General features: G+C 45.9%; 1 protein-coding gene across 1 annotated transcript in view; it reads right to left on the reverse strand.

Annotated features, from left to right (window-relative positions):
* Window positions 1–12,687, reverse strand: part of plagl2 (pleiomorphic adenoma gene-like 2) — a 66,714-nt gene that overhangs the window by 12,558 nt on the left and 41,469 nt on the right. Inside the window, exons 2-3 of the mRNA XM_080470148.1 lie at window positions 1,339–1,476; window positions 774–1,261 (exon numbers count right to left, since the gene is read on the reverse strand). Coding sequence (XP_080326274.1) covers window positions 774–1,114 — 341 coding nt within the window. The 5' untranslated portion in view covers window positions 1,115–1,261; window positions 1,339–1,476. The remainder of the gene's footprint in view (window positions 1–773; window positions 1,262–1,338; window positions 1,477–12,687) is intronic.

Below are 12,687 nucleotides of genomic sequence, written 5' to 3' on the forward strand. Positions count from 1 at the left end.
ATTTTATTTTGAGAAGCCTGGGGACAAGGCTTTAATGGAAATGCCGTTAAAAGACGTTCACCGGGACAGCTATGGATTTTTGGTCAGATTTTTAACATCTGCTGTGAGAAGGGGACTCTCGAGGAAGCTGTCCACCAGTTAATAGGGAAACCAATTAATCCAAAACACAGCGGCTTTGAGATCTCCAGATACTCGTAGCGTGTCCCTCCGTGGAGCTCCTGCTGAATCCTGTGGTCGGCCACCAGGCAAAAAACGCCTACATGTCGTCGCTGCTCCATGGGGTTTATTTTTGTGCATCTATCTCTGTTTTTCAGTGTTTTTGTTGTGATCGGGTGAATGAGACGACTCATTTGTGTCGTGACGCTCTGTGCCCATCAGCGACCCGCCGTCTGCCGACGTCACATTTTCTACTCGCCTTAGCTGGCTTGGAACCTCAGTCTAGCGGGTACCAGGAAAGTACCTGGTCACGGGGACTAACACGTAGTGGAAAGGCGTCAATAGTCAAGCCAAGTAGGGCTGAGTAGGAACTCGTGGAAAAGTGCCAAAGGCGTCACACCTTCCAATGGGAAACCAACTTCAAGAAAAATGGACTTAATATAAGTGAAATCAAAGCATAATTCTTTTGAAACCCTCTTAATCTAACCATGTTACTGTACATTATTTGTAATAATTCCAAACTCTATTAAAAATGTAACATTTAGTCCCTGCAGTGGGGAAATACAGATTTTCTTTGCCACTGTGAAGGTTGTAGGTCTGTGCTTTGTGTTCGGTACCTGAAGAGTTTGTATTTGGAGCTGAAGGCCTTGGGACAGTGTGGCTGTGAGCAATGGAAGGGCTTCTCTCCTGTGTGACTCAAGGCGTGGAGCCGGAGCTTCTCTTGGGAGGCGAACAGGGCGCCGCACACCAAGCACTCGCTACCGCCGGCTCTCCCGACTTCCCCTCCTTCCTCTTCCCTCTCCCTGTCTCGCTCTCTCCCCCTCTCTCTGTCTCGCTCTCTCTCTGTCCGTTGCAACGGGGCAGCACACCCAAACAGCTTGGCGGCAGTCCGTCGTCCCTCTTCCTCCGGCTTCAGTGCGGTAATACGGTGTGAGGCATCGGCGGCAGCAGCTGCCATGGCAGCCCTAGAGTGCCGCTGCCATGAAAGATCGACTCGTGGCTCCCCTGCCTCGCAGGCTCAACGTGGGAAGGTTTGTCACAAAGCCAGGTGACGGCTCACAGGAAGGTCTGAGGATCCCGCTGCAGCATCAAGGGTCGCCCAAATCTGAAGAGAGACGGAAAAGCTTTTAGACCAACCGCTTCCTGCAGCACTACAGTACTGGTCTCAACAAGCACCTTTACCTGTTTGTCAAAGCTTCTCTTGTCTCTCTCGCTCAACCTCCGAATCGTCTCTCCTCTCACGCCTTCGCTCCTCCTCACCCAGTCCCAACAGCTATGGTTGGTGGTGAGTGGGAAATACTGCTCTGCATCTTGAACGCTCTGTGAGGAGAGAGCAAACATGGACGCAATCGAGGTAAGTAACAAAGAAGTGCTTCAAGTCTAACTGAGCGAAACACATTCAGGTCGAAGCGGAGTAATACCACTGATGACCTGGAGGGGCAGTGCTGAGCAGTATGGCTTGTGTGCAACCAGCAAAAGAAACAAAGAAGACAACAGAAAACGTTGAATCTCTTCGAGGAAAGACTGTATGAATGTGTTTCATATCTACATGAGCACATCTGGTCATCAGGACAAAGAACAGCTGGCTCCCACCGCTGACCTTCTATGATACAACTCCACTTGGATGAGGAACCGAAGGAACCAACCCCGGGTTTAGCCCTTTGGGAGTGGAACCAAACGTGAAGAGGGTGCCCAAGACTGTGCCTGCTCAGTTTGGCCATGTCAAAGGAACCAGAACAAGACACTCTGGTTGTGAGTCAGTAAACACAGGCTTCACTGGAGGGCTGGTGACTCAGAGGTGTTAGAGACAATGTGATGGGAACCACTGACATAGATAATAGTGACACTCCACTGGAGGGAGCTGTAGGTCAAGCTGCTCTGATGACAGGCGCTTCAGAAGATTAGCTGAGACGCAACAGAACACAACAGTTTTGTGAATGACGATTCACAGTCTGCAGGACAATATAAGTCTGAGTGAGTGTGTACGGCGACATGTAAAGACCCGGCGCAATTCTGCAGCCTCGTCTTTTATCAGGTGCGTCTGCAGGTAACAGCGCAGTGCACAAAGGCCAGCTTTGTGTGTGTGTGTGTGTGTGTGTGTGTGTGTGTGTGTACAGGTATGTACTACAAATGGATGTTTTCTGCTGCAATCCTTGGGAAAACAGAACGCGTACACACACACACACAGAACAAGCCTCCAGGGTAGAGAGGGTTGTGATGGGTGAGGGGAGGGGGCGTTGGGGGGTGGGGGTGGGGTTGAAAGTGTTTGCGCCACAAGCCGGGGCTTCCTAAAACCAGCACTACCTGTCACTCTGAGTTCACTGAATTCTTGACAGTGACGGCAAAAACAGATACGAGCCTTGAAGTCAAAAAGCAGGGAGAAGAACACGGAAACCTCCTGACCCCGACCACACCGGCTTCTCCTGCTCATACACCGCGTGAACCCTCCGCTCTCTCCCTCTCTCTCTCTCTATCCCCCTCTCTCTCTCTCTCTCTCTCTCTCTCTCCCTCTCTCTCTCTCTATCCCCCTCTCTCTCTCTCTCTCTCTCCCTCTACCTCTCTCTGTCCTGTCTGCATTCCCTTATTTATCCTCAGCGACCTGCGTGACCCCCCCCCCCCCCCCCCCCCCCGCCCCCACCACCTTCCCCCCATGTTTGCTAACACACCAGCTAAGTCCAAGGTTGCGCGGACGCAGATCGTGATGTCAGCCGCACTCGGAGTGTCGTGCACGTGAACCCTGGGCATGGTGGACACACGTGGGCGTGCACATGGGGGAGTGCACAAACACGCACGTATCCCCCCTGTGGGAGAGGTCAGCGGGTTCAAGAAGACAGCAGAAAGTACCACAACCTGCTTAAAGAGACGCGGCAGTGCCACAAAAACTGGGACGTTACGTAGAATGTCAATAAATCAGAATGTATTTATCTTTTACTAAAAAAAAAAAAAAAAAAAAAAGGTCATTCAAGGTGAATGTGAAAACACGGCCACGGTGAGTTCGATGCAGGGGGATTCAAAAAAGTTTGAGAATATTAACAGACAACGTTCCCAAAATGCACATCATGAGTGTCCATATACGGACCACATGTGTACGTTTGCAAATCAACAAAGTAGAGAACTGCGCTGATGCTGGTGATCAAACAAACAACACACAGGAAGAAAATCAGAGAAAAGAGGATCCCTGTTATTTCGAATCTCAAAACACAATGAATGTGTTTCTATCGATCGCAATCGATCTTTTATCGCATTTTATTACGGCTGAAAAGTGAGATAACAGACAGATCGATGGGTATACATCAATAATGGTGAGGTCATGTTGAGAAAGTTGCTATGATAACACATGAAAAGTCCCACTTCGGAGTTTGTTTTCTTTCACAAATCATGAAAATGTGCTGATTATCTACAAACAGGGTTGTCAATTATCATTGTTGGAGGTTCAGAGAGGAAACTTCCTCGTGCAGCATCAACATTTTAATATTATTTTTTACTTCAGTGACATGTCAACATTTACTTAAATGTACTGAAGAAGCATCAACTAGTGGGGAGAGAGAATATTCATATACTGATATGCTCAATATTTCGTTGCAAGACTATAGATTTTTTAAAATTTGTTGAATATTTTCTTGAGGATTTCAGTGTTTTTACGTTTATTTTAACCCTCCAACTTTGAGTTGGCAGCAGACAGACGGCTAGTCGACGAAACGCCTTCATGAAGATTGAAAAGTTTATGAATGTACTTGTTCCACACTCCAAAAAACAAAAACATAAAAGCTAATTTTTGATGGAGACGAGTAGTGAGGACCAGAGGGCAGTGCAGTCCTCAGGCTGTACATGCTACTGGACCAGCGATTGGCTGATTCTCATCACGGATGAGGAGTCGACTCGTCAAGTCAAAACAGTAATAAAGTCTTTGACCAGAAACGTGCAGTTTGTAAGAAAATCCAGTTAAATCGTCAGTTGATACGACAAATCTGCGAGTAGAGAGACTAAAGAGGAGCTAACGGCTAACGGCTAACGGCTAACTCTGGAACAAGTTACAACCAAAACAAATAAACTCCTCATAGTGGTTTGTTTTTATTTACATTCTCCACACGTCCCAGCTTTTCTGGAATCGGGCTGGCACCTGTTATATCCCTACTGGGGTGTGTATTTTCAGGTTGTGTGTGTGTGTGTGTGTGTGTGTGTGTGTGTGTGTGTGTGTGTGTGTGTGTGTGTGTGTGTGTGTGTGTGTGCGCACACGACAGAGAGAGAGAGCATACATGCGTTTGATGCATGTGTGTTTACAGTGGTGGTTAAGAGGAGCTGACAGCTGTAGCGTTGTGTGGTGGTCATCACCCAGCGGGGGGGGAGCAGGGGGGTGACACCCGTCCCATTGAACATCCTCAGGGAGCCCGGCTCTATTGTAAAGCTCACCCCACATCGCACATTCCAGGCCTGAACCATGCCGTGTCGCCACCGCCCTGCCTCTCCTCTGCTGTGCACACGACATCTCACACACACACACACACACACACACACACACACACACACACACACACACACACACACACACACACACACACACACACACACACACACACGGTTGCCGGACAATGGAGAGAATCCAGATTGTCACGTTGGAGGAGTAAAGCTAACCAGAGCTGGTGAACACAAAGGCGGCGCGGTGAGGAGCGACGTGGAGCAGGAGCGGCGTGGAGCAGGAGCAGCACACGGAGGCTCTGAGGCCAGAACACTGATGTAGAGACGACCCGCTCACTCCGGCCAGCCCGCTCACCTGCACTCGAGCATCGTTCAGATCACCACTGAGTCTCTGGTCAAATGTGACCGATTCCCAGTCACTGAGCATTTCCATCAACGCGGAGCCACAACAGCTCCCAGAAGAAGTACAACAACACAGAAAGTCCAATGAGACGTGTCCCTCTGCCTCCTTAAAACCAGGGATGGGGAATCCAACCGGTTCTAGTTGAAATCAATAGTTTCAACTCTTTGGATTTCTGCCACATTTGCAAACGATTCCCTTATCGATTCACATCAGCTTGCGTAAGCTACGCAACATGAAGCAGGAAACATGGCGCCCGAGCGGCACAAACGCTCAACAGTTTGGTTCCATTTCACGAGAAAGGATGAAACAGGGCAGCGTGCAAAACTTGGAAAGTAGAGGTTTGATCACAGGAAGGAAAAACGACCAAGATGTAGAAACATTTGCACACAAAGCAGAGATGACGTTGAATCAAGGCTGCGTTTGTTTGTTCCGCGGCAGCGCTAGCAGGTCGTCTGCTGGTGATACTGCAGGTTTTAATTTCCAAATGAGAATCGATAAAGATCTGAATCGTTAAGCAGAATCGGAAGCTTAGCGATTCTCATCCCGACTTAAAAACCACGTTGTGAACTTACTGTTCACACTAAGTTCATCTCTAATGATCTCAAACATTCACATACAGAGCAAAAGGAGAACCTCTTCTAACGTTACAGTTCAGTTTAACCCATTTAGCTGATTTTGGGTTTTAATATTCCGATTCACCTCCGCCTGCAGGCGGCACCAGATATCACAGCAGGGTCTGAGGGTCCGCCTGGTTTCAGATGGTCAACATCACAATTTTTTTGGTGACCTGGTGATCTGGTGATCTGGTGATCTGGTGATCTGGCTCAATCTCAGAGGGGAAACATCCATTTAACGGACCTGCTGCAGGTCATATTCTCTTCGCAGGTTTTCATAAACAAACCTTTTAAATGTCTTTTTCCCACAAGAAAAGTCTCTCTTCTCTCTTAAATCACATCCTAATCAGTGTTTTAGCGGCTCGTCTCCGCATCCTGTGTTTGTCAAAGCTTCTTCTGGATCTTTGTATGATTGAAGTTTTGTCTCGCGGCGGCTCTCATGTTTCAGTACCTGGAATGTGGAAACAGTAAAATCCCCTCCACCGAGTGTTTCCACATTGTCCTCACTGCTTTCAGGACTCGGGGGAACCAGAGTCGAACCGCACACACTTCACATAATGAGTGACAAGTACGTGCTGTTTGTGTCGGTGGCGTTTCGCTGGGTTAACTAGTCCCGAGGCTTCCAGGAAGATCCTGACGGGCTGTTTTTCTGTGAATGTCTCACACCTCCAAGTAGCCAGCTTTGTAAACTAGTCCTCCATGTATTTACTAATGCTTCAGGGAACATCACCAGAGCAGCGGCGTGTCCTCTGTTTACCTTCCTACACCCACGCGCAACCCTCATTCACTTCTACACAAATGAAAACATGCAAAGTTCAGCACAGTATTAAAAAACAACGACCAAGTTCACTTTTTACCCGGATAGTTCACATTTTTAATCCTCAAGTAAGCCATAAATGTGACCATTAATGAAATAAAACATTCATGCTGACTCATTAACTGACTGTATGTTCGAGATTCAAATTGCACTTTTTTTTGTGTTTGGCTGATAAATAAGTTTGCAGTGTATTAAAATCTACAGATCCATACCATATGTGACCACTAGATGTCAGCGTATGAAAACGGAAAGGTGCTAAAGTACCACGGAAAAACCTCCAATACGACTGCGTTTGACTAAAAAAGCAGAATTTCAAGTAAAAATCGTAAACAGAAGGAGAGCAGAGTGTGTGAGGAAAGAAATGACTGTGATGGAGAAGACAAAGAAGACTAATCGTAGGCTATAAACTGAGGAACACATTCACAGAAGGTGCATTGATAATCTGGTAAAGACTGTTTCTGCGTTAAAGCTCAGAAAAGCCTCAGAAACAGCCAGGATGTTATCAGGGTGACGTGTTATTGTATCGCCACTGCAGGCCCAGTCCTCCCGTCTGTCCTCACTTCAATCGCAAAATGAATAACAAACACATTCTGGTCATGACTCATTAATAAAGAAAATTACTTCAAAGGAAGTGGACTGAAGACACCTGACGCACAAAAAGGACATTTTAATCGAGGTGCTGCAACTTTAAGAGGCAATTTGTCTCATGATAATAAAAAAAAATATTCTATTCCAATTCTGACTTTTTTCTTTCATGTTTTTATTGACTTCTCAACTTCATTCTCTATTTATTCAAACTATATTATCCATGTTTTTTCTTCACATCTTAAAAAAAACTTAAATGCTTCCATTTGGGTTTTTTTGTTTTGATTTCCTTGATAATTTAATGCCATTCTTAAGTTCTTCTTGTTTCCTTAACCTGTTTAAAACTAATTTATTATTAAAATTTCCACCTGAATCTTGATTTTCAACACATGAAATGTTTTCTCTTAATTTCCATAATGAGCTATTTGAATAAATTATGAAGCTTTTTAACTTTTTGAGCACAATTGACGACAATCTGCCGTCTTTTTTAAGGAAATCTCACTTTGCTGTTGAGTCTGTCAGACAAAACAAGCCCTTTACAAACAGCTTTAAGAATATATTAAAATGTTTTTAATTGTTTTAGCAACTTGAAGAAGGAGTAAAGTAAAAACATTCCACACGTATTAATGGAAGTAAACTGTGTGTCCCCCTGGGTAAATGTGAGTAGTGTGTAGTTTGTTTCATAACTGCAGAGAGGTAGTAGGTTACAGGTCAGAACACACAGTGCTGAATAACTCCGGCACAAACAGCCACACGGCGGCCGGAGCGAGCGCCACTCCGCCGTCACAAAGAAACAAACCCACTGCGGCTCCACGAATTTCTCTCCAAAATGGCAGATGCCGCTCAGCACATTCACATGGAGCCGCCGCTCACTTCCCCTGAAAGCAGAATTGAACCGCCACTTTCCAACCGCCCGGGTGTCTTTGGTTTCTGTCCGGGATGAAAGAGCTTCCACATTCCTTTCCTGTGGGGTCAGAGGTCACCCTCTGCACTGCGTGCCTGCAACCCTCCCCCCCCCCCCCCCCCCCCGCTCCCCTGCCCCCACCCACCCAACAGGACTCCCGCATGCTGAGTGACTGCCGTTAACCCCGTCGCTGCCGGCGGTGTGTGAGCGGGAGGGGCCGGACGAGGCGCAGAACCGAGCCGGGAGAACCTTGGCGGGCTGACCTGGACCGCAGCGGCTCACTAAATATAGGAGGTGAGTTCAGCGGCCGGAGCTTAGGTGACAACAGCCGCCGGCGGGGGGAGAGGAGGGTAAAGGGGGGGGGGGGGGGGGCTGTTGCACCAAGTTTTCAGCTACAGCAGCAGAGGTTTCAGTTTTCAAAATGCTGTTTAAATGCTGCAATGCTAACATCGTAGACCACAGAAGCTGCAGTAACCATGACAACCAACACGATGGACGATCGCCGGGTTTCGTTTGAGCAACAGAAACTAGAAATCTTCAAACGTGCCTGAAACTGTTGGGTTCTATATTTTACAGTGACGCAAAGCAGAAGTTGTACTTCATTAAGTCCTCATGTGTCACACTCGTGTCCAGAATGGCCTCTTCATGTCTTCTTCTCTGTTTTCAGTGTGAGTGCTGGTGTTGCAGCTCCTCCACAGGCCACAGTGAACACATGGGAAGTCTCCTCCTCTGACCCTGGTTCTGCAGGTTTCTTCCTGTTTGAAGGGAGTTTTTCTTTCCCACCGTCTCTCCTACTTGCTCATGTGGAATCATTTCGTTTTCCTCTGTAATAGTGCCTCCAACTGTGTTGTATTTGTCTATCAAAATAAAATTGAGTGTTGAACCGACTGTTTGTAGGCTAAAAAAAAAAAAAACAGCCTCCTGTTTCTGCAGCTTCCTTCCAGAGTCGACACTGAGGCTGCTGAGATGATCTGGTTTGATTTGTCACAAGCGGAGCAGTTAGCTGTGGTGGTGACCGGGTGCAGTGGGACTCTAACAAGCAGATTCTGGTTCTGAACTTGCTTCTCTGGCCTCTGCAGCTCAGGCTAAACCAGCATTACATAATAATCAGCATTTCATAATTACAAATAATAGAAGATAAAGTGGGAAAAAAGAAGCTCAAATTGAAGGATCGCGATACTGAGGAGCCTCTTATAAAATCATGTCAACTGGAAAAAACTAATTCATGACACATTTCAGACGGGCCTGGAGCGTTTGAAGCAGCCAGATAAGGACTGAGGAGGAGAAGAGGAGGAGAGGAGGAGGAGAAGAGGAGGAGAGGAGGAGGAGAAGAGGAAGAGGAGAAGAGGAGAAGAGGAGTCCTCAGCACTAGAGGCGTCTGAGCCGGTTCCAGGTTCAGAGCCAGAGCCTGACCGAGCACCAGTTCTTTGTGTTTCCGGCTCCAGACGAGCAGCAACTGTTTCCTGGTCCAGAGCGAAGCGTCGCTACGTCGGCGGCTGGGGGCGGGGTTATCGAGACCAGTGGAAACGCAGAACCGCCATCTTTAAGACGACCGCCAAGCGTCTTCATTCACCGTTTTAATTCGCAACGGGCGCAATGTGAACGCAGCCGTGGACGTGAGGCTGAGACCCAGTGGGACAAATCAGGGAAGGAAGCCTCTCGGATCAAGACTGAAGAAATACGGCGAGAGACGCTGCAGCAGGACGCTAGCTGAGCGTCCTCCAGCTCCTCGACTCAATTAGCAAGTTAAAAAGAGACTTTGGAGCGTTGCTGGGTAAACAGCTACGTACACAGGCAGGGGCGGGAATTGATTCCAATGCAATTCTCAATTCTGCTTAACGATTCAGTTCTTTATCGGTTCTCTTATCGGTTCTCATTCGGGAAATGAAACCTGCAGGATTAACAGCGGAGGATGTGCTAGCATTGCTGCTGCTGGGTTGAAAACACGACATTCATTCAATGTTATTGCTGCCGTGCGCAGATGTTTCTGTATATTAGTCATATTTCCTCCCTTCACATCCACTTTACATGTATTACACGTTGCCCTGTTGTCGTTCGTCCTCCTGAAATGGAACCAAACTTTTGAGCGTTTGTGCCGCTTGGGCGCCACGTGTCCTGCTAGCTGCTCTGGTGAACAACGTCGCAAGTTGCAAGTTTCATTTCTCATCGCTGCACATAGGCAGCAAACGAATAAACAAAACTGTCTTTGAAAAGAACTGAATATATTTTGAAAGGTTTGTTGACACGACCGGGTGTCAAAGCCGGTGTAATTTCCTGGTGAAGAACATTTCAAATGCTAAAAAGAAAATAAACAAGACACCAATGATGAGCGCTGATATTCCCTGAGATCTCGACAAGGTGGAAATGGAGTTGAAGAAAATAAAAATACAATCAAATGTTTTTTTCAGGGGGGAAGGTTTGTGTCAAGAGCATTTATTATAATCAAACCCTTGTGGGGGTCCATATTCTATAGGGTCCATATACGATACTACAACCTGTGTTTTATTGTGGTTTGTTTTTATCTATTTTGATCTTATTTATTTACTTTTTGGTGGAACACTGAGCACTTGTCTTGTTTGTCTTGTTTTTCTCTGTCTTGGCCAAGTGTTTGCCCGTCTGGTTCATTGTGTGTTTATTGTTTGTAACGACGTGCCAAGTGCAATCGCGAGTCTGCAAAAAAAAATAAAATACCCATAAAGTAGCCTTGAACCTTGAACCTTGGGAGGCAAGGTGTTTAGCGGTGAGCCACAATGGCTTCACATGTGATTGGTTTGGTATAATGGCTGCAGCGGCGTCGTGATGTTTTACAGCGACACGATGACGAGCGTCTCACTCGGCTCCTTGTCAAGGACAAAAGCAACCGGTTGTCAGGAGGTGTCAGATTAGAACCAACTAACCACTGGCGCCAGCACTGGGTTCTTCTTGGTGGAAAAGGGGGTCGAGGAGGAGCTCCAGTGAAGTGGCTCCACCGAGAGGAGGAGGAGGAGGAGGAGGAGGAGGAGGAGGAAGAGGAGGAGGAGGTCACGCTTTACTGAGCACATTGAGCAGAAGCAGAAGCTCGGGAGGTGGAGGGTTTTGGTGTGAGACCATCAGATCAGTGAGGACAAATAAAGGAAAACATGAAACCAGCAGAGTTTGATTCAAAGACGAAGTGTCTCACGATGTGTGGGACGGAGGAGAAAAAGAGAAAACATCATAGAAATGGCAGGATTTTCTCTTTAGAAGCTGCTCGGCTTCAAAATGTAAAAAAAAAATAAAACAATAAGTCAAATCTAATTATTTTACCCTTAAATTCAACAACTTTTCATTAAAGTAAAATTGTGGATATTTGTCATATTTAACAGTTGAACTGGAGCTGTTGATGCTGTTTCACGTCCGATTCTGTCGAGACAAACTTCAGATCCTTTAATGCAGCTCAAAACCGTTTCATCCGAAACAACAATCTGTTGTTCATGTCAGTTATTTCACCACTGTGAAGAAATCTGAACGTTTTAACATGTTTAAACTTGCTTCCTGCAAGATTCCGCCACAATTTTTCATTTTTAAAGCTTATTTTTTAAATCTGACTAATAAAGTAAAGTTAATCGACGCTTGTTTTCTGTTGGAGAATCTCTTCAGCTCTAAGGAAGCAGGAGGTAAACACTATTAGATTACAGACGCTTTCATGTAGCATGTAGTAATAACAGTGCCTTTATTTTGTTAAAACAGTCTTATAAATATGTGAAAAGCAAAAACAAATATGATAACAAAATTTTTATTTAAATGCCAAATTTAAATTATCTGAATGAATTAAAGTTACATTATTCTTGATAATGTGACATTTTAATAGAATTTATTTTATACATATTATAAATTGTCCACGTGTACATCATTAAAGAGGTATATGTCTCTGCAGTAACATACTGGAAAATAACTCCGAATAAGCTACATCACATAATTATTTTGTTCATATTTATGTTATTACACAGTAGTAAACTAAAACCTGAGCTCACAGATCAGATCTGAGCAGTGTTCCTTTTCAGGGTCGAATTAGGAATTAAATAAACATTAAATTCCAGGCAATAGAAAAGTATGTTTATTCATCCGTGTACTTTTATCTATTTTCACTGTTTCGGGTTAAAGATTGTAATAAAAACCTAAAAACTGAGTCAAAATGTGAAGTTTTTAAAATCGCAGCACGCTTTTACTGGTATTAAAGGAGAACAAACAGACTGTCACGTCGAGGTGTTTGTTGATATTGAGCTGAATTGCTTTGATTTGTCCTTGACAGCAGGAAAGCAGTTTAATCTGCAATATATTCTAATGAAGAAAAGACTTAGATAAGAATCAATCTAGAAATTAATGATCCTGCAGCTGAATGTTAAAACTTGAAGAGGCGTCAGCCTGGAAGCAGTGCTTCCCCTCCCCCTCCTCCTCCTCCTCCTCCTCTTCCTCCTCCTCCTCCCCCATGTTTCAGTTCCTCTCCTGCGTGTGTTTTCTGGTTCCGGCTGAAGCTCTGCTCGCTCGATTCGGCGGTGGAGGACTAAAGCAAGAGGAAGAGCCTCCGACATGCCAGAAGCCCTCAGCCATCCCGACAGTTAGTCCCAGCGGCTTCGGGCCCGGGATGTGGCCATAAACGTCACCACCTTCGGGCCTAAAAATAGCTGCGGTGTGGCAGGCAGGCAGGGCACGGCCAACCGTCACCGGGGGAACACCTCCACACTCCAATTACACATCATTCACATCCTGCTGTGATGCACGAGCAAGAAAGAGGCAAACTCTTCATTTGACATTACTTATTATTCAGCTGGAA

The sequence above is a fragment of the Lipophrys pholis genome (assembly GCF_963383615.2).
Source record: "Lipophrys pholis genome assembly, chromosome: 8".
Taxonomy (NCBI): domain Eukaryota; kingdom Metazoa; phylum Chordata; class Actinopteri; order Blenniiformes; family Blenniidae; genus Lipophrys; species Lipophrys pholis.